General features: G+C 33.9%; 1 protein-coding gene and 1 non-coding gene across 4 annotated transcripts; both read left to right on the top strand.

Annotated features, from left to right (window-relative positions):
• Positions 1 to 9,137: 9,137 nt before the first annotated feature.
• On the top strand, positions 9,138 to 23,466 carry LOC111994769 (protection of telomeres protein 1b). 3 transcript variants are annotated; one of them, XM_065764892.1, is made up of 11 exons: positions 9,255 to 9,363; positions 9,465 to 9,536; positions 10,378 to 10,514; positions 17,173 to 17,362; positions 17,579 to 17,643; positions 18,001 to 18,089; positions 19,047 to 19,328; positions 19,504 to 19,580; positions 19,691 to 19,749; positions 21,872 to 22,024; positions 22,969 to 23,466. In XM_065764892.1, exons 3-11 carry the CDS (start codon positions 10,455 to 10,457, stop codon positions 23,182 to 23,184), a joined length of 1,191 nt encoding a protein of 396 aa, XP_065620964.1. In that variant the 5' UTR covers positions 9,255 to 9,363; positions 9,465 to 9,536; positions 10,378 to 10,454; the 3' UTR covers positions 23,185 to 23,466. The 3 variants fall into 3 exon arrangements, with proteins under 3 accessions (XP_065620963.1, XP_065620965.1, XP_065620964.1); XM_065764891.1 differs by lacking the exon at positions 9,465 to 9,536 and having other exon boundaries at positions 9,138 to 9,363; XM_065764893.1 differs by lacking the exons at positions 9,465 to 9,536; positions 10,378 to 10,514 and having other exon boundaries at positions 9,252 to 9,363.
• Positions 9,446 to 9,554, top strand: LOC136063898 (small nucleolar RNA snoR113). Its single transcript, XR_010625551.1, has one exon. It is a non-coding gene; the product is annotated as a small nucleolar RNA snoR113 (small nucleolar RNA).
• Positions 23,467 to 27,031: the final 3,565 nt, after the last annotated feature.

The following is a 27,031-nucleotide window of genomic DNA, read 5'->3' as shown; positions in this document are numbered from 1 at the left end:
ACTTCTAGGAAAGTGGATTAGGAGACTTTCAATGGCAGGGTTTACTCTATACCCATTGAGTACCTCTGTGACTGACACTGTTAACGATCTATTGAAGCTGCAGTTTCATGTGAATTATAGACTCGAAAGGAGGGATGGGGCTTTTTACCTTAGCTGGCTGGACAGAAAAATGGCAACCTCTTCTGCTTGGAGGTGATGATGATTGCTTAGCAAAAAATCTGTAAATCTTCTTTTTGTATTTCTTTCTACGACTTCTAGAGCATAAGAGATGGTGGTATTTGTAGTTTCATAGAATTGAGTTATATTAGAGCGTGAAGCTGAATCTCTAAATTCACTGTACATGTCTACCTAAGAATGAAAGAAAATAGGACTGATTCATCTTGCACTTGATTATGAGAATAGGACAGAAAATATATATTTTTAATTTGGTACCGGTTAATATTTTTTCTCACTTATGGCTTGTTTGGAAGTTTAGAGAGGGAGGAGTAGAGGGTAGAGGGAAGGGTAGTGGGGAGGAGAGTAGAGGAGAATGATTCACCTCCACCTTATTTGGATGTTTTAAAATTAGTAAGGGGGAAGGAATACCCTTCCCTAATTTTGTTATAAAAGGAATGATTCTTGGTTAATAGTTTATGTACTCTACTCCCCTCCAAATCTCTCCAATTGGGGAATTAAAATTGGGGGTAGAGGGAGTCCAAACCCCTCCAATCTCCTCAACCCCCCCCTTTAAAAAAGGTAATTGTATTACTCTCCCCCCTACTCTACTCCCCCTTTTTAAGCCATTAGTTTATAATTTTTTAATTAAAAGCCACATCATTAAAGAAAATGTCAAGTCATTGTGAAGTTAGCCACATAAGTAACACCGTTAACAGAAGTTAGTAAAATGAGCAATACAACTCAGTTTTAAAACTTAAGGGACTAATTGTGCTCGCTTCAAACTTGAGGGACCAATTGCGTACACAGAATAAATTTCAGGGACCAATAGTGTAGTTTCGCCTTATTTTTATCTCATTTTTAAACATTATTATATGTTACCTTACCTCTTTCTTAAAAAAAACACACACACACACACACAATTATTTATATATCACTTTTAAACATTAAACACAAATGCAAAAAACAAATAAATAAATAAATAAACATTATTGCATGTGCAAAGCACATGTGATGGGTTTAGTCAGAATATAATGTCATTTCCTTTTCTTTTCTTTTTTTTTTTTTTTTTTTCTAAATGTTTATCATTTTAATTTTGAGTAATTGTATTCATAAGACAAATTATAATTCCAAAACCATTAGTTGTGACTTCCGAGTTGTGAGCTTACTTGCAGGTTTAAGCCTTGAACAACCCAAGTGACAATGACAATATTGGGCAATGGCCCAATCTATGCAATTAAGTAATGTGAACCAAAACCTTATTATCTTATCAGAATATAAATAAATGGGCTAGTGCTTTTTTCACCTCAATTATTACCTATTATTTCATAGCCCAAGGTCAACAACCAGAAAAATAGCTTTCAAAAGATGTACAGGTCAGATTTGATCTAAAATAAGTCGGGTTTAATTTAAGACATTTAAGTGTATATATATATATATATATATATATATATATATATATATATGTAATTGGCTTATATCAATACTACTGAGTATTGAGTTTTGCTTTAAAAAAAATACTATTTAGTTTTCAATACACATAGTTGTTCTTAAAAAGATTGTGTTAGAATTAAAAAGATTTAATTTAATAAGTTTAATTTAGTCATAAGGTATTTGAAATTCTTCTTTATGGTGAAAATGACACCATTTTTACCACATATTTTGGTTTTGTAACACAAAATGACCTCATGAGGCTCAGCAAGGAAAATCAAAGACAAAAGTATAATGACTGTGGCAATGTTGAAAAGGTTTTTCCTTCAAAAATACATGGATCGATATTAATGAAGAAAGAAAATGATTGGAATTGTAACACTTTCATAAAAAAATTTAAGTGACAAGTTGTTATTAGTTTTAATTTGAATCCATAATTGAAATTATTTTTTTGCCCACTAATAACAATATAACACTTAGTATTTGTTGTGAAAATATTATAAAAATGTTATGAACAAAGTATTTCTCTAAAACAAAAGGTTTCAAAGGACTGACTTGTAAGAAGTACCTAGTACGTTAATATGCCTAAGGCACTTACGTGTGATAGCCTGAACACTCCTATGTGTTCTTAATGTACTGATATGTTGGGAGAAAAATAAATATCTTTTTATTAAAATATATCCTTTATTTATTTTAAAATATCATTTATCGTTTATTACTTTAAATATATCACTTTCAGTAATGAGACGATAACAAGATTTCACCGAGAACTGCCCATTTTCAAATTTGGTCTAAGTCCATCTATCTTCCTAACCAAAAGACCAAATTGGGATGTTTTTAATAGCCATAACAGACTCTTGGTCAAACAACTCATTCAACAAATTATCATTCCAACCTGATATATTTCTAGCAGTGTTTCTCTCACAAGGAAAATTTGGAAGGCCAACATTCATGAGAGGCTAAAGATGCATCTTTGGAGAATAGTATTTTATCTTCCTCCCACTAAGGATTAGTTGAGCGAGTTTCCACCCTCCTCGGACACTAGTTGCCCTCTATGTAATGTTGAGGCAGAATTAGCCCTACACCTCTTTACTCAATGTCACATTGCTAGAGCCATATGGTTTGGTAGTCAGTGGAACCTTAGAATTGACAAATGGCAGATTCAATCTCCAGCCCATTGATTGGTTTATTCATTGATCCTCCTTTGTCTCTCTAGCTAGAAAAGGAGCAAAGAGATGAATTTTTGCTATTTGGAGCTCTAACTTTAGATATGATTTGGATATGGAGAAACAAGGCAGTTAATGTGAGATCTCCTCCAGTGGAGGGTCCAAAGTTCCAGTGTTGACAAGAGTTCCAACTTAAAGAAGTGCCAGGTGGTGTTGTCCAAACCAAGGTATAGTAAAATTGAATTGTGATGCAGCAATAGGTGATATGTCTTCATGCATAGCAATTGTTGCCAGAGATTGGAGAGGGAAATTGGTGTTTGCAATTCACAAGAAAGTTAACACCAACATCCATGTTCAAGCAGAGGCCTATGCCATCCTATCGGCTATACATATTGCTATTAACTTCTCTTTTTGTAGTTGTGTTATAGAGAGTGACTATAAAGTTTGTATAGATGCCACCAAATCTGGTGGGAACCTAATTCCTTGGAGACTTTTGAATTTTGTTGAATCTATTAAGAATGTAATCAGTGACAATAGTCATGTATCTTTTAATTGGGTTCATAGGGAGGCTAATCAGGCTGCCCATGTGCTTGCCAATTGGTCCCCTAACCAGTCTTTGTTTGGTTCTTTTGATCTAGGATTTGGCCCCCCAAGTTTTGTTAATGTTATCTTCAAGTTTTGTTAATATTATCTTGGCTAAGGCATCTCAGACTTCTATATCTGTTGTTGATCAATAAGATTTCTATTCAACAAAAAAAAAAAGTAATAATTGACGCAAAATCTAAAATGGAATTGAAATCTCCTAGAACACTAAATACAAAAAAAATACAAAAAAATAAAAATATTGTAACACTTGAAATCTAATGGGACAATTAAAAAAAAATCTATGGGACGGTTCATACAAAAAAAAGAAAAAAGAAAAAAGAAAAAAGAAAAAAGAAAAAAGAAAAAAAGAAATCTGTAATAATTTTGAAATTTGTTTAAACAATTGGTACAAAAATTAAAGTGGAACTTCATGCTAGAGATCTTGCTCTTCCTTAGATAATAAATGGAGGTTTTCCAATTTTTCTTTGCTTATCTCCTTTTTCTTGAGTTTCCACAGCCACTCTCTTGTATTTGCACATCTGTATTGATGGCATTAACATAATACTACAGAATTATATGCAAGCGTAATATAGTAATAGCCAAAACGAATTCATCCCAGAACAAACAAACAAATTGATATGATTCTATAAGGGAAACGTTGAAATCTATGTACAAATATTTGGTACTCCAATTATGGATCTATAGGAAGATGTCAAGAACATTGAATAAAATCCAAAATTTTAATTTAGAGCAAAAAATAGACAGTAATTACTAAATCAAAAGAAATAAAAATTTCGGGCTTTATTCAATCAGGTAAGAATAAAATTTGAGATAATCTGCCACTCTCTTGAGCAATTTTTTCTTGAAACATCTTATAGGATTGCTTTCTTCTTCATTTTTCCTTGTGAGAAAGTTTGAGGATACGTTGCTACATTTTTTCGGGGGAAGTTTGAGGTGGTTGAAACACATACGCTATTTGTTTTCTCCTAATATTTAATTATTTATAGGAATATATGGGAAGTTTTGAGCACTTCTTGACGAATAAGGGTGTATTGTTTTTTTGTTTTTAAACCGCATGAGATGTAATTAAAAAAGTTTTTTTTTTTTTTTTGAGAGGTAAAGTTAGTTAAGTTAGGACATGGAAAATCTAGTGTACTAACAGGTCTAATGTCACTAACAGTATTTGATTTCAAATAGAACATTAGGATAATTTGAACTTTGAACAAAACGAAAGGAAACGTGTGGATTAAAAAGAAAAAGAAAACGTGGGATTGTTGGTTAGTAGGATAGTGGTTAAAAAAGTTAAAAGATTTTTTGTTTTTTGTTTTGTTTTTTTTTTTGGGTTTTAAGAAAAGGTAATGATGTCTACATTTTGGATAAGTTTTAAAAAGAGAATCTGAAAATTTTGCAAAGAGGAAAAATTAGTTTTGCGCGTTAAGAGTGTTTTTTTTTTTTTTTTAACGGGAGGATTTAAAAATTATAAAAAAAAAAAAAAAAAAAAAACGTAGGATTGTGGATTTGTGGGAGAGTAGTAAAAAGAGTTAAGAGAATTTTTTTATATTTGTTTTATAGAAAAGATAATAGAATCCAAAAATTTTTCAACGAGAAAACAATTTAGTTCCGCACATTAAAAGTGTTTTTTTTTTTTTTTAATGTCTACATTCTAGATGGGTTTTAAAAATAAAACGCTAAAAATTTGCTAGGAGGTTGTGTAAATGCTTGATAGTGGAGTTGTACATGGGATTTTTGTTTTTTTGTTTTTAAATAATTTTGAATTTAGCTAATGAATTTTCTTATATACCTCATTTTTTTTTAAGTGTAATAATAATATGAGGTATTAGGGGTATTTTAGTCAATAAAGGTAAAATTAACCAACTTTTTGAATTCTCTTAATACATAGAGATATATGTAATTAGCTTATATCAATACTATTGAGTTTTGTTTATTAGACCTTTTTGGATATGCATCACTATTAATTTTTTTTAAACCTTCTCTTCTCTCCCCTTGTGTGTGTGTGTTAAAATACTTAATATTTTCAAAAAAAAAAAGAGAGAGTCTTTCTTATTAAAAAAAATAACATTGAGTTTTCAACGCACATAGTTGTTCTTAAAAAGATTGTGCTAGAATTACAAATTTTAATTTAATAAGTTTAATTTAGTGATGAGTTATTTGGAATTCTTTTTTACGATGAAAATGACATTATTTTTACCCCATATTTTGGCTTTGTAAAGCATTTGCAGCAGTGGTGGTATAAAGCAATAATGCTATATTTTAACTCAACTTTCATTAAAATGATGCTCCAGCAGTGGAGCTAAAGCAAAAATATATAGATGATTCGCTACAGTGTACATCTAAAGATAGATGTGCACTGTAGCTTGGAGCTAAAAATAAAAAGTGATTTTTTATTCATCTGATCCACCCGTTCCTTTTTTTTTTTTTTTCGTTTATCAAAACTGGTCCTCTCACTCTATTCTCACTCTCTCTCGTTCATCTCAAGCCTCCAAGCCTCTCAAGCTCACACACAGACCCACCGTCGTCCTCAACTACGGTACGGTCACCGCCATCCTCAACTCCGGTACAGTCACCGCCATCGTCAACTCCGACGGGTCGCCGTCCTCGTCAACTCCAGTACGGTACAACCTGCTTCTTTTTTTTTTATTTTTTTTATTTTTTCACTTTATCAAATCCAGTCTCATGATTCACTCTCTCTTGTTCACTGTGATCTCTCATCTCAAGCCTCTTAAGCTCACTCTCTCAACGTCGCCAGCCCGACCATCTTCAACGTCGCCGGCATCGTCAAGTTCAGACCCACGCCGCCGATCTGCCTCAGACGCACTTCGCTTCCGCCGATCCACTTCAGGTCAGTTGTCTCTGTCCTCTTCGCCGATCCGCCGATCCACTTTCGGTTTTTGATTTGGATCCACTTCATGTGGATTTCTTTGTTTTTTATTTTTGATATTTGATTTTTTATTGTTGTTTGGTGTTTGGTGTTGAACGATTTGTTTAGCTTCAAAAACTCATCCTCTCATATTGTAAGCACCTAAATTATGTTAGATTAAAAAGGAATTAGCATCCTCTCTGTTTGGGTATTAAAACATCCTCACTCTCTGTCGTTATTATTATTTGATTGTTTGGTGTTTCTACTCTCTGTTGTGGATGCTTGAAAATAGAACTACCAACGAATTGCAAATTTGGATGAGATAGCATTGGTGTAGGGATTTTGTTTTAATGTTTCACATCTGATTTGGGCGGATTTTGTTGGATATATTGTTGCACAAAACTAGAAACAGAGCACACATTTCTTGTGGTCATTTTAATGTGAAATTGTTAGTTTGGTTGTGAGATGATCAAAAATAAATTTGGTATTTTCTTTATCAGTGGGATTAAGTTACATGTCAAATTAAGCATTTATGCATAATCATATTCTATTGTTATAATTCTAAGTATTTGAAATTTTGATATAAATGTTGGTTTGGGAATTTTCTGTGTGCAGGGAAGTTTGTAAATTTTTTTTTTTCTAATTTTATGGAGTCGGCGGTGGTGGCGGTAGTGGTGGAAGAGTCGATGGCGGCGGCGGCGGCGGTAGCGATGGCAGTGACGGTTACAAGTGGTTGTGATTGTTATTTATTGTAGTAGATATATTATTTTATTATAGTAGATATATTATTTTATTGTGATGTTTATATTATTTTATTGTGTTGAAAGCTAAAATAGATCCACTGCTACAGCATGTGTGTAGGTATAATAGATAAAGTAACTTTTGATGGAGCTAAAAAGCTAAATTTTTAGCTCCACTGCTGTGGATGCTCACCCAATAACTTCATGAAGCTTAGCAAGGAAAATCAAAGACAAAAGCATAATGACCGTGGCAATGCTAAAAAGGTTTTTCCTTCAAAAATACATGGTTCAATATTGATGAAGAAAGAAAATGATTGGAATTGTCAGAGCGAAATGAGTTAAGACTAAGAGGCTTCGTTTGCAAGGATTTTAGAATGCGATGGTGGTATTTAAATATACATTTTTGGTGAAGTTATTAAGAACGATCAAGGGAAATTGTTGCACTATTTCTAAGAGGAGGACTTGTCTTTTGTTGAGATATTCACACCCCATAACGCATTTTTGTGGTTGACATTATTGTTATTTCCTTTTCCTCTCAAATCACACTCACGACGTATCTATATAAGTCCAATCAAATCAAAGTATAACTTTCCATAAAGAAAATCTGACAAAGAAAGCTTCCACTTGATTTGGGTGTATCTATATGACATTCTTTACATTAATTGCATGTTAATGTCAAAAGCAAAAGGACAATAAAATGAAGAAAAATATTATGTTTTTGTAACATTTTTATAATAAATTTTAAGTGATAAATTGTTACTAGTGTTAATTTGAATTCATAATTGAATTTTTTTTTTGGCTATCAATAACAACATGCCATATAGTATTTGTTGTGAAAGTATTTTAAAAATATAGTGAGCAGAGTATTTCTCTAAAACAAAAGGCTTCGAAAGATTGATTTATAAAAAGGACCCAGTATGTTAATGTGCCTAAGGCCCCCACATGTGACACTATGAATACTCCTACATGTTCTCAATGTATTGATAAGTTGGGAGAAAAATAAATATTTTTCTTATTAAAATATGTAATTTATTTTAAATATGCTTAAAAAAATTTGACACTATTTATTTTGAAAACTTTAAATAATTATAAAATATTCAATAACTAAGAAATTTGTAGAAGGAAATTGTAAAACTTTATGTGTTTTGCGCACGCATGTGTGTTTTTTCAATATATAAAATTATATTTTTATTAGATTTTATAGAATTTAAATTTCTTAACGACCATCTTCAAAAAACTTCTTGGAGTTGCCACTAATCATGATACTTAGAACTTTACATGAGAGAGAAGCCTTGATGAAATAACGTCTTGGCATTATTAACAACATGTCATTATAGCCCTGATTCTCAATCAATTTGATACAATTGAGAAGACAAAAATCTAGATAAAATTATCTTCTGGTCATAATAATAAAGTTTCCAATAAGGTATACTCTTCTGCATCAATTTCTTAAATACTTAAAAGTTCTTTATTATTATTATTATTATTTTGAGAAGAAAGTTCTTTTTTTATATTAATTTTTGCATAATTTAAATTTCTTAAATATTACCATAGAAAAAATTCCTTAAATAGCCACCCAACATATGTGCAATTTTATCTATTGAAAAATTATCTCATTTTCATAAATAGGTAATATAAGATTATCATTATTTAATAAGGCAATTATCATAATATGTAGTAATGTGAAATTCTTTGGAAGAATCTTACATTACCTTTTTATTTTTTAATTTTTTGATACTAAATAAACATTCATTAACATAAGGAAAAAGTACAAGAATCTTACATTACCTTAATGTTGTGTACAAATAAACAAATCAAACATAGTAACGTTTACAGAAAACCAAATGCCACGGTGTAAAATGAATTTTAGAATTTTTTTAACAAGAAATTTGTTTTAAATTTAATTTAAGAAAAAAGAAAAAGGAACAATTTTTATTTTATTTTATTTTAAATTTTAGCACGTGACCGCAGTGCTCCGTGAGCCCTAGTAGAATGGTAGAGTTGCAGATTGCCACATTATTAATTTAGATGGCTGACACGTAGCACACATAAAATCCAAGGGTTAAAAAACGTCCATGACATATGTAATTTTAAACCCTTGGATTTTTTGTATGCTACGTGTCAGCCATCTAAATTAAAATGGTCCCTATTAAAACACCGGCAGCAGATACGGCAATTGGATTAAATTTTAAAAAGCAAAAGAGTCGTTCACTCAAAAGAAAGAAAGAGGGTTTTAGAGAGAGAGAGAGAGAGAGAGAGAGAGAGATAGGGTTTTGGAGGGAGAGAGAGATGGTGGATGATGACTACAAGTTCCTTCAAATAAGGGACGCCATTACTTCCATAAACCAGAAGGTGAACCTCATCGGCGTCATCTTCGAGATCGGTTTCCCTAAGCAATCCAAGGGCACTGGTATCTCTCTCTCTCTTTCTTTTATATGCATTTCATTTCTATGTTATTCCGTTTGTTTGAATGAAAATGGTAATTTATTGCTGGGCGATGATGACACAAAGGCCGGTCTTACTGCTGCTACCAGTTTTTTTAGTTGGTTTGGTAGTGGACTGATGAAAACTGCAATAAGTAAGGTGTTTGCTCTGAGCCACTACTCTCTCTCTCTCTCTCTCTCTTTCTTCATATAATCTAATAATGTTGCCAATTTAAAACATCTTTTTTACTATCTTTTCCACTTTTGTTTTTTGGGTATTTTTTTTTTAAAAAAAAAAAAAAGTCTACATTTTGATGGGTTCCATCATAATTTATCTTTACTATTTTAACTAATTAAATTCATGGAAGATGCTAGGGACTCTAATTCCCAATCTTGCAACTTGAATTTTCTTTTCTTTCATGGCTGAATCAATTTCTTCTCAATATTACAAAAGGACTAGTGAGAGTTGTGGATTGACCATGAGTATCTTAGAATCATCTCATTGTTGTGGATGGCATATTTTGCTTTAGATCTCTATGCAAATCTTGAAACAAAGAAATCTTCTCCAGCTTTTGAAGTTAGATGAAAATTATTATTTTGGGAGGAAAAAAAAATGCATTCTTGAACATTGCTTTAGATAATCTTGTGAATCTTGGTTGGTTCTGAATTGCGTGGCTTTCATTTCCTAGTAAATTCTAAAGTCAAAGTTTGCACATATTACATATGTTAATTTTCATAATCAAGCCACTCAGTAAATAGTATATAAAAGTCACTCAGTAAATACTAAATAGTTATTTGAAAATTTAACTTTCTGCTTCTGCTTTAGTTGAGATCCAATGATTTTAGTTTTCTTCATGTGCTTTAACAATCGTAAATTTCATAATTCCTTATGCAAACCTTTTTGAAAACCATTTTTGATAAGTGAACTTCAGTATTCAAGTTGTTGCTATGAATATTCTTGCACTTTAGTACTCTTAGCAAGTATTATGATTTGTTTGCAGATTGCTTTTGCACACTAAAAATAATTGATGAATCACGCCCGAAACCTGGGATTTCAGTTAATTTTTTTGCTGAAAGTATGGAAATGCTTCCCCACGTTGCGTCAGCTGGGGATATAATTCAGCTCTCTCATGTTGTGGTATATCCTAATTGTAAATTCCTCCAAAATATGATTTCCACTATGCTTTTCTAGGTGATAAATTTTTAAGATATAGGCAATTTGTCAATTTCTTTTTCTTTCAAGTTCTCTGGTTTAGTAAATTATTGGATCTCCCAGGGTTTTATTTTAATTATTTATATTTTTTACCAGTTCATATTTTAATTATCAGAAATGAGATAACAAAAAGCTATAAAAAAAAGGGTCTCTAAAACCACTGACTACCTTAAACGACCACGGCCAAAGTAATAAGATTCAGCAAAGAAGGATGGGAAGGACGACATTTCTTTTATTTATAATAGAAAACATTTGAAGTCATCATAAAAATGCGGATAAATTTTTATTTATTTTTGATTAATGTCGAATGAAAGAAGAATCACATTAGCAATGTTGTACTTGGGGGAGAGGGAGCCAAGTGGCTTTGCATGGGTGTGATTTAAATGAGGGGATTGGGTTGGATCATCAATGTATGTATTGAACTAATTTTAAAATTGGGAGTGGAGCATGGCCTAGATGGCTGGTGGGAAGTTAAATGGGCCAATGCTAATAGGTTGAAGAAAGTGCTTTCAGGGGTGGTGTTTGAGTCCTAGAATGCTTTTGTTAGAGGGAGACTGCCTGTTTTTATTGCCAATGAATGTTAAGACAACAAACTGAAGACGGGCATGCCAGGGGTGTTGTGCAGCTAGATTTGGAAAACATGTATGATCATGTTAACTGGAATTTCCACATTTATTTGTTGCAAGGCTATGGTTTTGGTGAAATGTGAAGGTGGATTACTGGATTGTTTCTTGAATCTCCACCATCCGCTTTTATGATTTAGTGAATGGTAGCTTGTGTGGTTTCTTCCAAAGCTCTTGAGGGTTGAGACAGGCCAATCCATTATCTCCTTTATTATTTATAATTGTTATGGAGGCTTTGAGTAGGTTAATGGAGAAGGCTGTTGAAGGGAGATGTTTTTTGGGCTTCAAGGTAGGGGGTTCAACTGACTCAACATTAATGGTTTCAAATCTACTATTTGCAGATGATACATTAATTTTCTGTGGGGTTGACCCAGAGCAAATATGGTATTCGAAATGTGTAATTGTGTGGTTCCATGCTGTGTTGAGTTTAAAGATATATTTAGGGAATTCAAAATTGGTATTGGTAGGTCTTGTGCAGAATGTTGTAGATCTAGTTGACAATTGGGATGTAAAGTGGCGATGCTCCCATTGAAATACTTGGGCCTTCTTTAAGGGACAACTTTGAACCAGAAGGTAGTTTGGAACTTTGTTGTGGAAAGAATGGAGAAACAACTAGCTGGATGGAAAAGGATGTATTTTTCTAAGGGAGGCTGAGTCACTTTAATTAATAGCACATTATCCAACCTGCCAATGCTACCTATCTTTATTCCCTAATTCTACGGGGGTTGCTCTTTCTATTGAAAAGTTGCAAAAGGATTTCTTGTGGGGTGGAATTGGTGATGAGTTTAAGTTTTCACTATGGCCTTTTTCTAGCATTGTTGGAGGATGGTTGCAGCAGATGTTTTTGCTGTTTTTGAGGAATTTCATAAATACTATAAGTTTGAAAAATCACTTAATTCCTCATTTATAGCATTAATCCTCAAACCTAATGCTATTAATGTTAGGCATTAATCCTCAAAATCAAAAGTCACATTCTTGGCATTATCTATAAGCTGGATATAGAAAAGGCTTTTGACCATGTTAATTGGGAGCTTCTTCTTTATTTATTGGAGAGGATGGGGTTTGGTGAAAAGTGGAGAGGGTGGATTCGTACATGTATCACCACAATACAGTTTTTTGTTTTGGTTAATGGGTCTTGTTGTGGTTTTTTATTTGCTCATCTAGATGACTGTGGCAGGGGATCCTTTATCTCCTTTGCTCTTCATCCTTGTCATGGAGGTTCTCAATAGAAGAAGATGGAGGAGGATAGACTTATTAAAGGTTTTGAGGTGGGAAATGTTGGTGGATGTCTATCTCACATCTTCTATCTGTTGATGACATTGTTATATTTTGTGATGCAAGCACGGAAGAGATTTTGTACATTTGATTGTTACTAACTTGTTTTGAGGCAGTGACTGGGTTGCGGGTTAATTTGGGAAAAAGTGAGATGGTGCCGATGGGTGAGGTGGAGAATGTGCATGAACTGGATAATCTTTTGTATTGCAAGGTGAGGTCTTTTCTTATGACTTATCTTGGAATGCCATTAGGGGCCTCTTTTAAATCAACAGGAATTTGGAATCCCATTTTGGAGAAATTTCAATGTCATTTAGCTGGTTGGAAGAGGATGTAATTATCTAAAGGGGGAAGGTCAACGTTATTGAAGAGCACGCTTTCAAGCTTGCCTAACTATTATTTATCTTTATTCACCATTCCCTCCAATGTGGTGAATAGAATAGAGAGGTTACAGAGGAGTACAGGCACCACTTGGTGTGATGGGATAAGGTGTGCACGCCTTTGGCTAATGTGGGGGAGGGGAGGGGGGAGGGGTTGAGGATTTGAAAACTTACCGCTTTCAATCAATCTTAGTTAGGAAAGTGGATATGGGGGTTTGGGTTGGAGGAAAAAAAATTGTGGAGACAATTAGTTACTGTGAAATATGGGGAGGAATGGGGTGGATGGTTATCGAAACCTATTTGAGGCATTCGTGGCTGTGGGTTTTGAAGGAGCATTAGAATGACGGGAGATCATTTCTTACAGTGCATTCGTTTTGATGTAGGTTTTGGTAGTTGAGTTTGATCCTAGCATGATATTTGATGTGGGGATTAGCCTTTAAAACTGATGTTTTCTGTGTTATTTGAAATTTTCATGTATAAGAATGCTTATGTGGAATCATTATTGGAGAAATTGGTGGAGGGGCAAAGTAGGAATTGTTGTGTGGAATTCATAAGCGAGAGATTGATGAGGTTACTTTATTTTTCCATTTGTTGAACTCTCACAATCCCCTTAATGGGGAATGATAGGATGAGATGAAAGTTAAAGAGTATTGGGGTGGGAGTTCACTATACAATCTTTTTGTGAGACATTGCGGGGCTCACGCGCTATGCCTTTTCCTTGGAAGGCCATATGGAGGGTCAAGGCCCCTTGGAGAGTTTTTTTCTTTGTGGACAGCTGCTTGAGGGAAAATTATCACTTGTGAGAATCTCATCAAGAGAGGTATTCAATGGTGAGTAGTTGGTGTTGTATGTGTTGTTGTAGCAGGGAGACTGTGGATAACCTTTCGATTCACTGTAGCATGGCTTTCGAGTTGTGAAGCTTTATATTTATGATGTTTGGGGTTCAATGGGTTTTACTGGAGAAGGTTCTTGATTTATTATGCAAGTGGCTATGTCGAGGACCATATTCAGATATCTAGAATCTTATTCCATTATCTTTGATGTGGACTATATGGAGCAGTGGCAGAGCTAGCAATTTGTCATTGGGAGGGCCAAATAGTACTATTAAGTATCAACGCAATTTAATACACAATTACTTTATAACCATGTTATATTTATATGATACATTATATCCATTAAATTAGATTCCATGAAAATGAAAATGTAAATATGCTTAATATTTATTGCGTTCTTTATAGATGTGATTTAGTTTTGAAAGTACCCAAAGAAATGGTAAGATATAACTCTAATTTATCTACTTTTTTAGCTAGATACTCATTGGTTTTTTAAAATTGGTTAAATTGATCAACGTCAAAGTGTGTGCAGTGTTAGGAGATTGTATTTTAAATCTGAAAACATGCAAACTTGAAACTTTAATGGTAAAAAATTATTTTAATTATCCGTTTTTATCATGTCAATTATCATCCCTATTTAAAGGGTTTTATTTTTATTTTTTTTGTAATTTAGTTTATTCTGTATACAAATGCTTGGAGTCTTGCAATTGAACTTAAACTTTAACACTAGTTTTTTTTTAATTAATTTTTTTTTTAAATTTATAAATTAGTCAAATAGTCAATATTAAAAAGTAAGAAATTCAATTCAATCGGTAAAAGTTTTAGAGTTCCAAGAAGTGTCACTGTTTACTGGTCATAAAGTTTTATATAAAAAAAAAATGATAGGATCACAACATTTTCATAACAAATTTTGAGTGCAAGTGTAAACTGTTAGTGGTAGGTAGAAAGCGATGTCACCGGTGGGCTCAAATAAGAATCAGTAACAAATTATCACCTAAATTTTGTTATGAAATTTATTGTGAAAATAATGTGGAAGTAGCATTACTTTGAAATTTTCTTGAATTGTTATATATCCATGGGCCCCAATGGTCTCAATGTGGCTCTGCCACTGATATGGAGGGAATGAAATCAGTGTACTTTTGATACTTTTGAAAATGTGGAGTGCACGTCTTCTCAATTTCAAGCTTTGTTCATTAGTTCTCTTTATGAGTAGTCTTTTGTATTGGGTCTTACTGATAGTAACTCTATTCACATCTTCTTAGAGTCAATTCATATGTAGATATTTCTCCCATTGTTATTCTTTAGGCTACTTTGTGCTTATTTTCAAGAAGTAGTCTCGTTTCAATAATATTATTTTTACCTATCAAAAAGGAGAAAGAAAAAGGATGAAAATTTGTGAATCAACTAAAAGTGGAGGGTTAGGCATTAAGAACGTAGTTGTGTTCAATCAAGCTTTATTAGGTAAATGGAGGAATGCAATTGAGAGGGGGCTTTGTGGAGAAGGGTTGTGGACCATAAATATGGTAGCATGTGGGGTGGGTGATGCTTAATAGGGTCACAGGCTCGTATGAGGTGAGTTTATGGAAGACGTTGGATGAGTTAAAGGTTTTATGCCAATGTAGCCTTTTGAGTGGTTTCATTGTTGGGGTTTTACTGATTATTCTTCTCTCTCTGAGTTTATGTTTTCTCTTAGATTAGTTTCTTGATTTCCCGCTTTTTTGCTGTTTGTTTTATCTTTTTCTTGTTGTTTATCGTCATGAACAACTTGTACTATTCTTTATTTTTTCATTAATAATAGTTCTTTATTACCTATCAAAAAAAAAAAAAAAAGAAAAGAAAAAAAGAGGTGAGTTTATGGAAGAATATAAGGAAAGGCTGGGAAAGCTTTCTTTGTTTCACTAGCTGTGAGGTGGATGATGGTCCTTGCGTATAGTGGCATGATTCTTGGTGTGGAGGGCAACCGCTGATGGAGTGTTTCCTGGAACTCTACTGTTGCTTGTGATAAGGAGGTTTCAATGGCAGATTGATCATTTGGGAAAAATTATCATTGGGGGCATTACTTTGTGAGATCAGTCAAAGATTAGGAATTAAAATCAGTAGTAATATTCATAAATATCCTATATTCCGAGCATAGGCTAAATAGGGAAGATTTAAGGCGTTGGATATCATCTTCTTAGAATGCCTTGGCTGTTAAATCCTATTATAGTCTGTGTTGAACCAACCCTCCAACTTGCTCATATTTTCCCTGGAGGAGCATATGGAAAATTAAGGTCCAAACCAAGGCAGTTTCTTTCTTTGGACAGCAGTTTTAGGGTAAATTCTCACAGTTGATAATCTCAGAAAGAGGTGAGTCATTATTATTGGTTGGTGTTGTATGTGTACGATGGCTCGGGAAACATTGGATCACGAGCTTTTGCATTGCCCTGTAGCCCATGACCTTTGGAGTTTGGTCTTTTGATCTTTTCTCTTTTGGGTTCAATGGGTGATGCCACAAACGGTTGCAGGCATATTAGCTTGTTGGAAAGGCAGGTTTGGTAGATGCAGAAATATTAATTTGGGACATGATATCACATTGTCTTTTGTGGAGCATTTAAAGGTTGAGAAATGCCAGACATTTTGAGGATTGTGAGAATTCTGTTCTATATCTGAAATTTTCATTAGTCAAATCTCTATTTGAGTGGGTGAATGCTTTTGGTCCTTATTCTTGGTCCAATATGCTTAAGGTGATTGATAGTTGTTCTTTTTGTACTTAGTGCTGGTGTACCTTTAGGGCACAACCTGTGTAAATTTTACTTTTTAAAAAAGAAAAAAAAAGAAAAAGAAAAAGAAAAAAAAGGAAACACCAGCAATCTCCAACAAGGTCATATATTCTTTTAATGGATGAAACAACATATGGAAAAGGAGAGGAAGAAGGAAATGAGTAATTAGAAAAAGTGGAGAGCTCAATATTTCTAGCTTACACCATTTTGTCTAAGGTAATAAATGAATTTTGGCCTGCAATAGTCTTCAAAATGTTTTGCATATTCCAAATTTTTTTTTGATAAGTAATTGTTTGCCCCACAGGGGAGAGGGAATGTGAGATTTGAAGCAGTGACCCTTGCTTCATAAGGTGTGGTCCTCAGCTGATTGTGCTACCCGTTGGGGTTGTACCATATGGTTGACGTGTGAAAATGTTCAAGGAGTTAAGGCCTTTAAATTTGTTAATGGATATCTTATTATGAAGCATGATGTACATTTTTTAATGTATCTTCAAATTAGCTTCAGATAATATAATCGTACACCTAAAATAGTTCAGTTGAAAAACTTCCCTCTGAAAGGAATGAAGGCAGATGGTACAAGTATCCACTAATTTAATTTTTAAATTGGCTTTGTTCTCTATTCCACCTTATGCATTTTTGTGGGAGTCATTTTACTTATTTTTAATGCAACTATATTGTCTTATGCATGCTAAAAGTTGGGGCATGTTCTTCTGCAGATGAAAACTCATTGTGGGGAAGTGAATGCTGTTTTCAATAAGAGGTTTTCTTCTTTTGCTTTATATGAAGGGAACGGTGGTGAAGACTGTCTTCCTTATCAAGTTTCTTCAAAATTTCGCCCAAGAGACCTTGACAAGACTTTTATAAAAGGCCTGCGTAAATGGTTGGTTGATTTTCAGCTTGATGAAGGTACTCTTTAAGAGTACATTGATGTCACTAAACAACGATTTCAACTCTCTTTCATATTTATACTATCTCCTTAAAGTCATGGTTAATTTTGTCTCCCTGACTCACTCTTAACATGTCTCGCAACTTCTTCATTTCCTTCCTTTCTGTTACAATGCTGGAATTGAACTGTGCATTTCATCTTGATGCAAAGCTTTGAACTATGCATTTGCTTTGTAGGGCTGACTAAGTTCTTGTTTTTGAGAGAAATCAAACAAGAAGAACGCGTTAATTTGATATGCAAGGTAATTCAACAAATTTTTTGTACCATTTTATGTACATTAGTTAATCATAAAGACTAATGCAGTTTATTCTTTTGTTTTTTTGGGAAAATTACATTTTAAGTGTAATAGTTTCAAAGTAAAAAAGTTAAATGTTGAGGTTTTAGAAATTAACAAATTAAACCCCTGCTTATTTAAGTGGAATGGTGTTGTGTTTGCAGATTTTATGGGTTAAGGGTTGTTTAAAAATGTAATTTTCCTTTTTTTTCTCTTGGTTGTGCTTGAAGATTATATAGTGGCTGACCTGATCAAGTTATTATCCTTTTTCTGTCTTCTATAGTACTGATCAGTTTTCATATTTTCAATGTCTTGTGCCTTAAGATAGTTCATATCTGTGAGGTTGCTAAAGATGAGTGGATGGCATTTCTTTGGGATGGAACTGATGCTCCACCAATTAGTCTTCCTACAAAGTGAGTTGATTAGTATTTCATCTCGAGTTATACTCAATCTTTCTAATTGTAATGCAGATGAATTGCAGTTGAACTTCTTATTCACTATAAGTTTATATGGTACTCAGTAACTTTTCTCAGTCTAAAGACAACAGAATGGTAATTGCAATCCGTGTAGTAGTGTTTAATATATCTTTACCCACAACACTTGAATGGGTTTTATTTTGCCTGACCTGTTAAATATCGACTCCAATCTATATGTGAAATGTGAAATAGTGTGATGTAGGAGCATCACCTTACCCTTTCATGCCTCGTGGCCAGGAAGCACAGACACAAGAAAAAGCTCAGTGTGTTAATGTGGTGTCTGGCAGGAGAAAAAGCTCATTGGCCCATTAGCTCTCACTGTTAGCAGTCATCCTCTGTCTATTATATTATATTAAAACTTTTTCATGCATTGCATGGGTTACCGACTAGTTACTTTATTTATTTGCATGTCTCTACTGTGTCATGTCTAAGTTTTTTAAGAATTGTCATGTCCATTCTTGATTGCCTAGTGGAGTAATTCTAGCTTGAATTTTTTTTTGAATTTACTCATTTATCTCGTGTTTAAGGTGATAAACTTGACACCAAGAGCCTTGTATAGCTCAATTGGCACCTTTTGGTGTTTCCAATGGAGACATCTAAGGTTTAAATTCTCTCTCTCTCACATTGTAATTGTCAAATTTTAAAATTAAAAAGAAAAAGGTGATAAGCTTGACCAATAATGTCCATAAGAAGATTTATTCTTCAGATATTTGATTTACAAGTGATCTTGAAGCTCTAGAAAGCAAAATTTGGTTATTTGTTTGTGTGTGTGTGTGTGTGTGTGTGTGTGTGTGTGTGTGTGATCTCAATTTTTTTTTACTATGAATGACAGGTTGTGTGTGTGTGTGTGTGTGTGTGTGTGTGATCTCAATTTTTTTTTACTATGAATGACAGGCTAGATGATGAACTGAATAACCCTGTTCCTTTACAATTGGAACCCGTGCCCCTGCCAAGAGATGTATTATGTACTTTTCCTACTGTTGGAACCGTCTTAAGGGTGATCTTTGACCAAGGCATGCAGAAGCATCTCCTCCGCTTTCTACATACTGGAAAATGGGTAAAATTTGTGAACGTACTTTGTGAAGTGCATTCAGGATTATGGCGTGGTGTCTTGACACCTTTCACAAAGCTTCAATATACGCGAAATGAGGACCATCTTGTATCAGCATGGCAAAGGTTATTGTTGCTTTTGAATCTTTGATTGACACTTCAGTGAAATAATAATAATATAAAATCTATTTTCTCTATTTTTTTTTAGTTTTAAATTTTATTTAATTATCATAAAATGAAAGAGTGGATATGGCATCAATATTTTGCTAAGAAAATGTAGCAATGTAATTGTTTTTCTTAGGTTATATAATGAGCGGTTATCACTGAAATGGGGACGGATTCCATACTCAAGCTTTCCGTGGCCTTCAAATATTACAGGTTTCTCATTCATTAATTCTCTGATTAAAGGTCAAATAATATTGATTTCATGTTGTGGAAGTTTTATAATGATATCTTCTCCCCACCCCCTCTCCCCAACAAATGTGCAGTGGTAGATTATGATAATGTGCCATTTGTTACATTAATGGATATTCTCACCTGCTCAAAGGTACCATATCTGTTCCCTGGAGAACTCTTTTTCTTTTGATGCATCTAAATGTAACATCTAAATTCTTTTTATTTTGATGTCCGTGAACTTTATAATGATAATGTCTTCTCCCCAACTTTTTAATTCTGGAGCATCGAATTTTGTTCATTTCAACAAAGAACCACACCTATGCTTCCCTGCAATTCTGGGACTTTCAATCACTTATCATCTACGGATTCGTAGGTAGTTTTTTTTAAGCACTTCTTATGGGCAAGTAATTCTCATGTAAGAAGAATTTGTGCATTAGTTAGGAAGGTTGTAATATAAAACTTCTAGGAATTCGTAACTGTTCTAGAATTGTCCATTTTTTAACGGTTGTTTGGGCATCGCATGGGAATTCTACCAATTCTATTTGTTCTACATGTTATCATAAACATAATCTTATAAATGAGTATTAGTCCTACATATATATAGAGTATAAGTTACACCTTGGTAAAGTGACGCCACTTAGTAAATTGAATTAATATTTTTTATATTCCTCTGGTAACTACACTTCTTATCTCTATACTTACCATGTACGTCAAACTTTAATCAATCAAATGTCATTTTACTATTCAAATCATATATTTATGTATTTATTCTATTTTAAAAAGTATAAAAACTAAAATCTCAAATAATTTACAGATGAGATAGTTTTAATTTTCGATCATCTTGATATTGGACAGGTATGATGGGTATGAGGAAAAAAATATTATCTAAGGGGGGTTTGCTGGAATACTTGGACAATAAAAAAGATATTGGATTGTGTAACATTAACTAAAAGTTACACAAAGTGTACTTTGAACCTATTTCTTTTATTGATGGGTTGACTTGATCGTGGGTGGAAATTCTTTTTACATTGACATTCTTTTCATATTCAAGGACATCTATTTAAGATTCAATTATAAATTTTTTTAGCATTTGCTTAAAATACAATTGAATCAGAACCATGAAATCTAGAGGTGTTGCGTCTTATTGATGCTTTTGTTAAATGGAAATGCTGAGAAATGGGTTTTATTTATTTATTTAAAGAGTCTACATTACATAGCCTTGAGAGTCAAGACCTTGTATCAATTTCTTATTTATTTTGTTAAATGGAAATGAGGAAATCCGTCTAAATATAGTGGTAGCCCTATTGATGATGAGAGTAGTTTGAGATGGTTTAGTCATGTTCAGAGGAGAGCGAGTAATATACCGGTAAGAAAGAGTAAGATGATCCAAGTTGAGGGAACGAACAAACGTAGAGGAAGGCCAAAAATAATATTAAAAGTAATAAGAAAGACATGTCAATTAGGTATGTAACAAAGAGCATGACTTCAGATAGAATAAAATGGAGGAAAAGGGTTCATGTGGCCAACCCAATCTAATCTGTCAAGGATCAATAGCTGGCCTCAAATTTTTTGGATTAAGGCTTTTCTGTTTAGAATTTGAATCCTAAAGCCCTACAGAGATATACATTGTTTCCTATATAGATGCCCATAGATAAGCTTCCCTTCAAGGTGCAACCTAGTGGTTGGAGGTTTGGGATGAGTTGTAGACCTAGACATCTTAGATTTGATTCCCACTAGGAGTTCCCCTAGATTATCTAATACACTGTTCTAGAGGGTGGGATAGGTTCTAGGGTTCTAGGTTCCAGTGCCAACAGAGAAGCCATAAAATATCAAAGAGAGGGTATTTTTGGAATGGAGGGAGATGGGGGTAGAGGAGAGAGTAAGGTGGCTAGAATGTACTAATTAACATAATTGGCCATAACTGCCACTAAAGAGGAAGAAAAAGATCAATGAGAGGGGTATGTGCCTCTCCCTTTCCTCCATCTCTTCCAAACAAAAATGGTAGACCTTATTGATCAATTCATTTTGCTTGGTCACCAAGTCTCAAACTGATCTTGATGGTAAAAATCTAAAATTCTGAGCGAAAGTGGGAAAGTAATGTAGGATAAATTTGGGAACTGTCTGTGTTCTTTGGGTAGGGAAATAACTAGGGTTTGGGAGGGAAGGTAAGAGGTAATTGTGATGCTTTGACCTGGAAATTTGGAGGAGGCTATAAATTATGCAGGGGCCATACAAGCTTTATCTCAGTGCTTGATGAATTTTGCATCTCTTAGGTAACAACGAAATTCAAGTGTGTTGCCCGAGTTGTAGCAGCACGTCCATGGCAGGCTGAGGACTTCCTCTCTCCACTTGGGACTTACAGGATCAGGTTGACCCTAGAGGATCCAACTGCCAGAATCCATGCTCTTTTGTATGGCGAAGATGGGGTAAGAATGCATCTCAAATCTTTCCATATTGATAAAAAAAATTTCCTTATAAGATGCCCCTATTGTTTTCAACATGTATGTATTCACAAGTTTATAAGTAATAAATAATTTTATTAATAAAAGGGAAAGCTCAAAAGGAAGAGATTCCAAAAAATAATGAATGCAAATTAAGTGATCCATACTAAAGAGTTCCAAGATACCTTTCTAATCATATATTTTGTGAGACAATGTTTTACTGCAAACCAGTTTAGAGGGATCTCTTCTAACTCATGATGTTGCAAATGACTATCCATACACATTTTAATAAAATGACCAATTGAGTTATCTAAATAAGTTGCATTACTATTAAATAGGTCATGTGATTGAAAGTATACATAGATGTTCATTTGAATTGCAACATAGTAAATTTGAGGAACTTTGTAATATTTTCTTGTGTCACGTGAAAAGAAATGTTTTCATAACAATTGAACTTCGACTTCCTTGCTTTTTTGCTTTTACATGAGGTTGATGTCTCTCTCTATCATACCAACTAATTTCTACCTTTTCTCTTGCCACTTAGAAGGGTGAGTTTCAGATCGACTTTTAATGTAACTTAAATATATTGGAACCTAGATTGCACCTGAAAATGTCTTTGTACCAACAGAACTGTGTTTACTGAAAACTATCTTTCCTATATACATTGAGGTTCAGACATTAGTTTCTTCCCTTGTAAAGCCCATAGATAGAAATAGTGACATTTAACAAGACTGAAATTTCACAATTTTGGGTGATAAAGTCATATATCCAAAATCTTCTCCCGGGGCTCCTTGTTCATATGGTTGCTGAATTTGTTTAGATCTCATCAATGCATTGAAATCAACCAGTTCTATATACTGCTATCCTTCATCTATGCTCTTTTTACGTCTTTGGATTTTTGTTGATTTTGTAATCTTCATTTGTAATAGGAGAAATTCTTTGGTGGTTATCCCTCCGTGGATGCATTGACATGGAAGCTAAACAAATTACTTGGACTAACTGTAAGTGATAATGGCAAGCAAATAAACAATGCTCCAAGAAATCCACCATGGGTACAGTTTTGCCTGAAATCTTATTACCTCTCTAAAACTGAAGTTTGGGGAAGTAGACACTACAAAATCTTTGACACCAAGGTGGTTGAGTAGATATTTGTTTGTTGCTACGTCTTTATTTATTATTATTATTATTATTATTATTATTATTAAATCCTTACATCTTACTTGTAACTGCAGCTGCCTAGCATTGTTGTATAGGCTGTATTATCCTGTTTATGTCTGTAAATAAATTAGGGAACATCTGTTTCGTGCCAGAGACTCATTGTAGATGGGTGGCTGTAAATGTTAGCTGATTATCTAGATTTCCCTTGTTAAAGGTGTTTTCGTCATTTACATGGTTATGTCGTAAAGCTGGAAGCCTGGAACTACTAATTGTTTCTTTAGTCCAAGATATACGATCTCTACGATTTTGTGCGGAAATCATGTGCATTTTTACATTATTAACAATTCACCATGATATGTTAGTGTGCTAGAACTATGGGTGAGATAATTGACACCTCTTGATGTTTTTAATGGAGACTCCAAAAGTTCAAATCCCACTCTCCTAACTATATATATATATATATATATATAAGGAGAGAGAGAGAGGCAAGATGGTAAGTGAGGGAATTTCAATGCAGAACACAACAATTATCCAAGTTGTAGGTTGTCTCAACTCTCAAGACAATTGTCAGAAGCAATTCTTCAATGGCCACAACTTTTGCCATATTATGCTTAAGTAATCCAATGTGAGTGGTAGACAATTACTTTCATATAAACTTATCATTTTTTTTTCCACTCACAATTGGCCTTTAAAAGTGGCAAAAGTTATGCCCCTGCCAAAAATTTCATTCTGGCCAATGATAGTGAAATGGCTTCATATGAGTAGCTTGAATGAGATTGGAGTTATTTAAACAGAGAGTAAACAAATCAATAATTTGGTAGGATCACTCCACGATTACAATCTTCCTCCTTTATCTCTCTTAAAATTGTCTACATTGACAAAGCATTACAACCAACCTTAAAAAGTCTTCCATGGATGAAATCACCGGCATCACACTTTAACTTTTATTGTCTCTTTACTTAATAACTGCACTTGCTTTGTAAAATTACACTACTTAAAAGGGTGAAGAGATGTTTTCCAACGCTTGCCAAAAAGTCAAATACAAGGAAAATGATTCAAAAGGAGAGCAAAATTGAGTAGGAACATTAAACAAGGACTCTTATGTGATATTTTCACCAAAGAATCTACATGAGAAGATCAAGTTAGTGAGGAGATTGTTCAGGAGTGCTTCAACGGAAGAGACATCCTAGCAATGACCAGGTAAAACACACATGCGGATACCGTGTATGGGCATCAGGAAGTTGGCCCTCAACAGCTTCCCCAAGGGTCATAAGGATTTGTTGATAGAACTGTAGAGGGTTGGGCAAATCCTCTGTAATTCATCAATGTTAAAAAAAGGTCTTCGAGTCCAAACTTGATCTAATTTGTTTTATGGAGACTCGATTAGCAAAGGATAAATGATGGAATTTTGGATCAGACCTATCATTCTTTTTTTTCCACTCACAATTGGCCTTTAGAAGTGGCAAAAGTTTTGCCCCTACCAAAAATTTCATTCTGGCCAATGATAGTGAAATGGCTTCATATGAGTAGCCTGAATTAGATTGGAGTTATTTAAACAGAGAGTAAACAATTCAATAATCTGGTAGGATCACTCCACGATTACAATCTTCCTCCTTTATCTCTCTTAAAATTGTCTACATTGACAAAGCATAACAACCCACCTTAAAAAGTCTTCCATGGATGGAATCACCGGCATCACATTTTAATTTTTATTATTTCTTTACTTAATAACTGCACCTGCTTTGTAAAATTACACTACTTAAAAGGGTGAAGAAATGTTTTCCAACGCTTGCCAAAAAGTCAAATACAAGGAAAATGATTCAAAAGGAGAGCAAAATTGAGCAAGAACATTAAACAAAGACTCTTATGTGATATTTTCATCAAAGAATCTACATGAAAAGATCAAGTTAGTGAGGAGATTGTTCAAGAGTGCTTCAACAGAAGAAACATCCCAGCAATGACCAGGCAAAACACACATGCGGATACCGTGTATGGGCATTAGGAAGCTGGCCCTCAACAGCTTCCCCAAGGGTCATAAGGATTTGTTGCTAGAGCTGTAGAGGGTTGGGCAAATCCTCTGTAATTCATCAATGTTAAAAAAAAAGGTCCTCGAGTCAAAACTTGATCTAATCTTTTTTATGGAGACTCGATTAGCAAAGGATAAATGATGGAATTTTGATCAGACTTATCATTCTTTTTTTTCCACTCACAATTGGCCTTTAGAAGTGGCAAAAGTTTTGCCCATGCCAAAAATTTCATTCTGGCCAATGATAGTGAAATGGCTTCATATGAGTAGCCTGAATTAGATTGGAGTTATTTAAACAGAGAGTAAACAAGTCAATAATCTGGTAGGATCACTCCACGATTACAATCTTCCTCCTTTATCTCTCTTAAAATTGTCTACATTGACAAAGCATTACAACCCACCTTAAAAAGTCTTCCATGGATGGAATCACCAGCATCACACTTTAATTTTTATTGTCTCTTTACTTAATAACTGCACCTGCTTTGTAAAATTACACTACTTAAAAGGGTGAAGAGATGTTTTCCAACGCTTGCCAAAAAGTCAAATACAAGGAAAATGATTCAAAAGGAGAGCAAAATTGAGCAGGAACATTAAACAAAGACTCTTATGTGATATTTTCACCAAAGAATCTACATGAAAAGATCAAGTTAGTGAGGAGATTGTTCAGGAGTGCTTCAACAGAAGAAACATCCCAGCAATGACCAGGCAAAACACACATGCGAATACCGTGTATGGGCATCGGGAAGCTGGCCCTCAACAGCTTTCCCAAGGGTCATAAGGATTTGTTGCTAGAACTGTAGAGGTTGGGCAAATCTTCTGTAATTCATCAATGTTAAAAAAAAGGTCCTCGAGTCAAAACTTGATCTAATCTTTTTCATGGAGACTCGATTAGCAAAGTATAAATGATGGAATTTTGGATCAGACCTATCATTCTTTTTTTTCCACTCACAATTGGCCTTTAGAAGTGGCAAAAGTTTTGCCCCTGTCAAAAATTTCATTCTGGCCAATGATAGTGAAATGGCTTCATATGAGTAGTCTGAATTAGATTGGAGTTATTTAAACAGAGAGTAAACAAGTCAATAATCTGGTAGGATCACTCCACGATTACAATCTTCCTCCTTTATCTCTCTTAAAATTGTATACATTGACAAAGCATTACAACCCACCTTAAAAAGTCTTCCATGGATGGAATCACCAGCATCACACTTTAATTTTTATTGTCTCTTTACTTAATAACTGCACTTGCTTTGTAAAATTACACTACTTAAAAGGGTGAAGAGATGTTTTCCAACGCTTGCCAAAAAGTCAACTACAAGGAAAATGATTCAAAAGGAGAGCAAAATTGAGCAGGAACATTAAACAAAGACTCTTATGTGATATTTTCACCAAAGAATCTACATGAAAAGATCAAGTTAGTGAGGAGATTGTTTAGGAGTGCTTCAACGGAAGAAACATCCCAGCAATGACTAGGCAAAACACACATGCGGATACTGTGTATGGGCATCGGGAAGCTGGCCCTCAACAGCTTCCCCAAGGGTCATAAGGATTTGTTGCTAGAAATGTAGATGGTTGAGCAAATCCTCTGTAATTCATCAATGTTAAAAAAAGGTCCTCGAGTCTAAACTTGATCTAATCTTTTTTATGGAGACTCGATTAGCAAAGGATAAATGATGGAATTTTGGATCAGTGTGGATTTATAGATGGTTGGGAATTTCCCAGGGAGAGTTTTATGGATGAATCCAAAAGAAAGAATGCAAATAAAGTACAACTCCAAACACATAGTGGATACTTATTTGGTGGACAATAAA

The sequence above is a fragment of the Quercus suber genome, unplaced genomic scaffold (assembly GCF_002906115.3).
Source record: "Quercus suber isolate HL8 unplaced genomic scaffold, Cork oak 2.0 scaffold_591, whole genome shotgun sequence".
NCBI classification, from domain to species: Eukaryota; Viridiplantae; Streptophyta; class Magnoliopsida; order Fagales; family Fagaceae; genus Quercus; species Quercus suber.
This window is presented reverse-complemented; position numbering and strand designations above follow the sequence as displayed.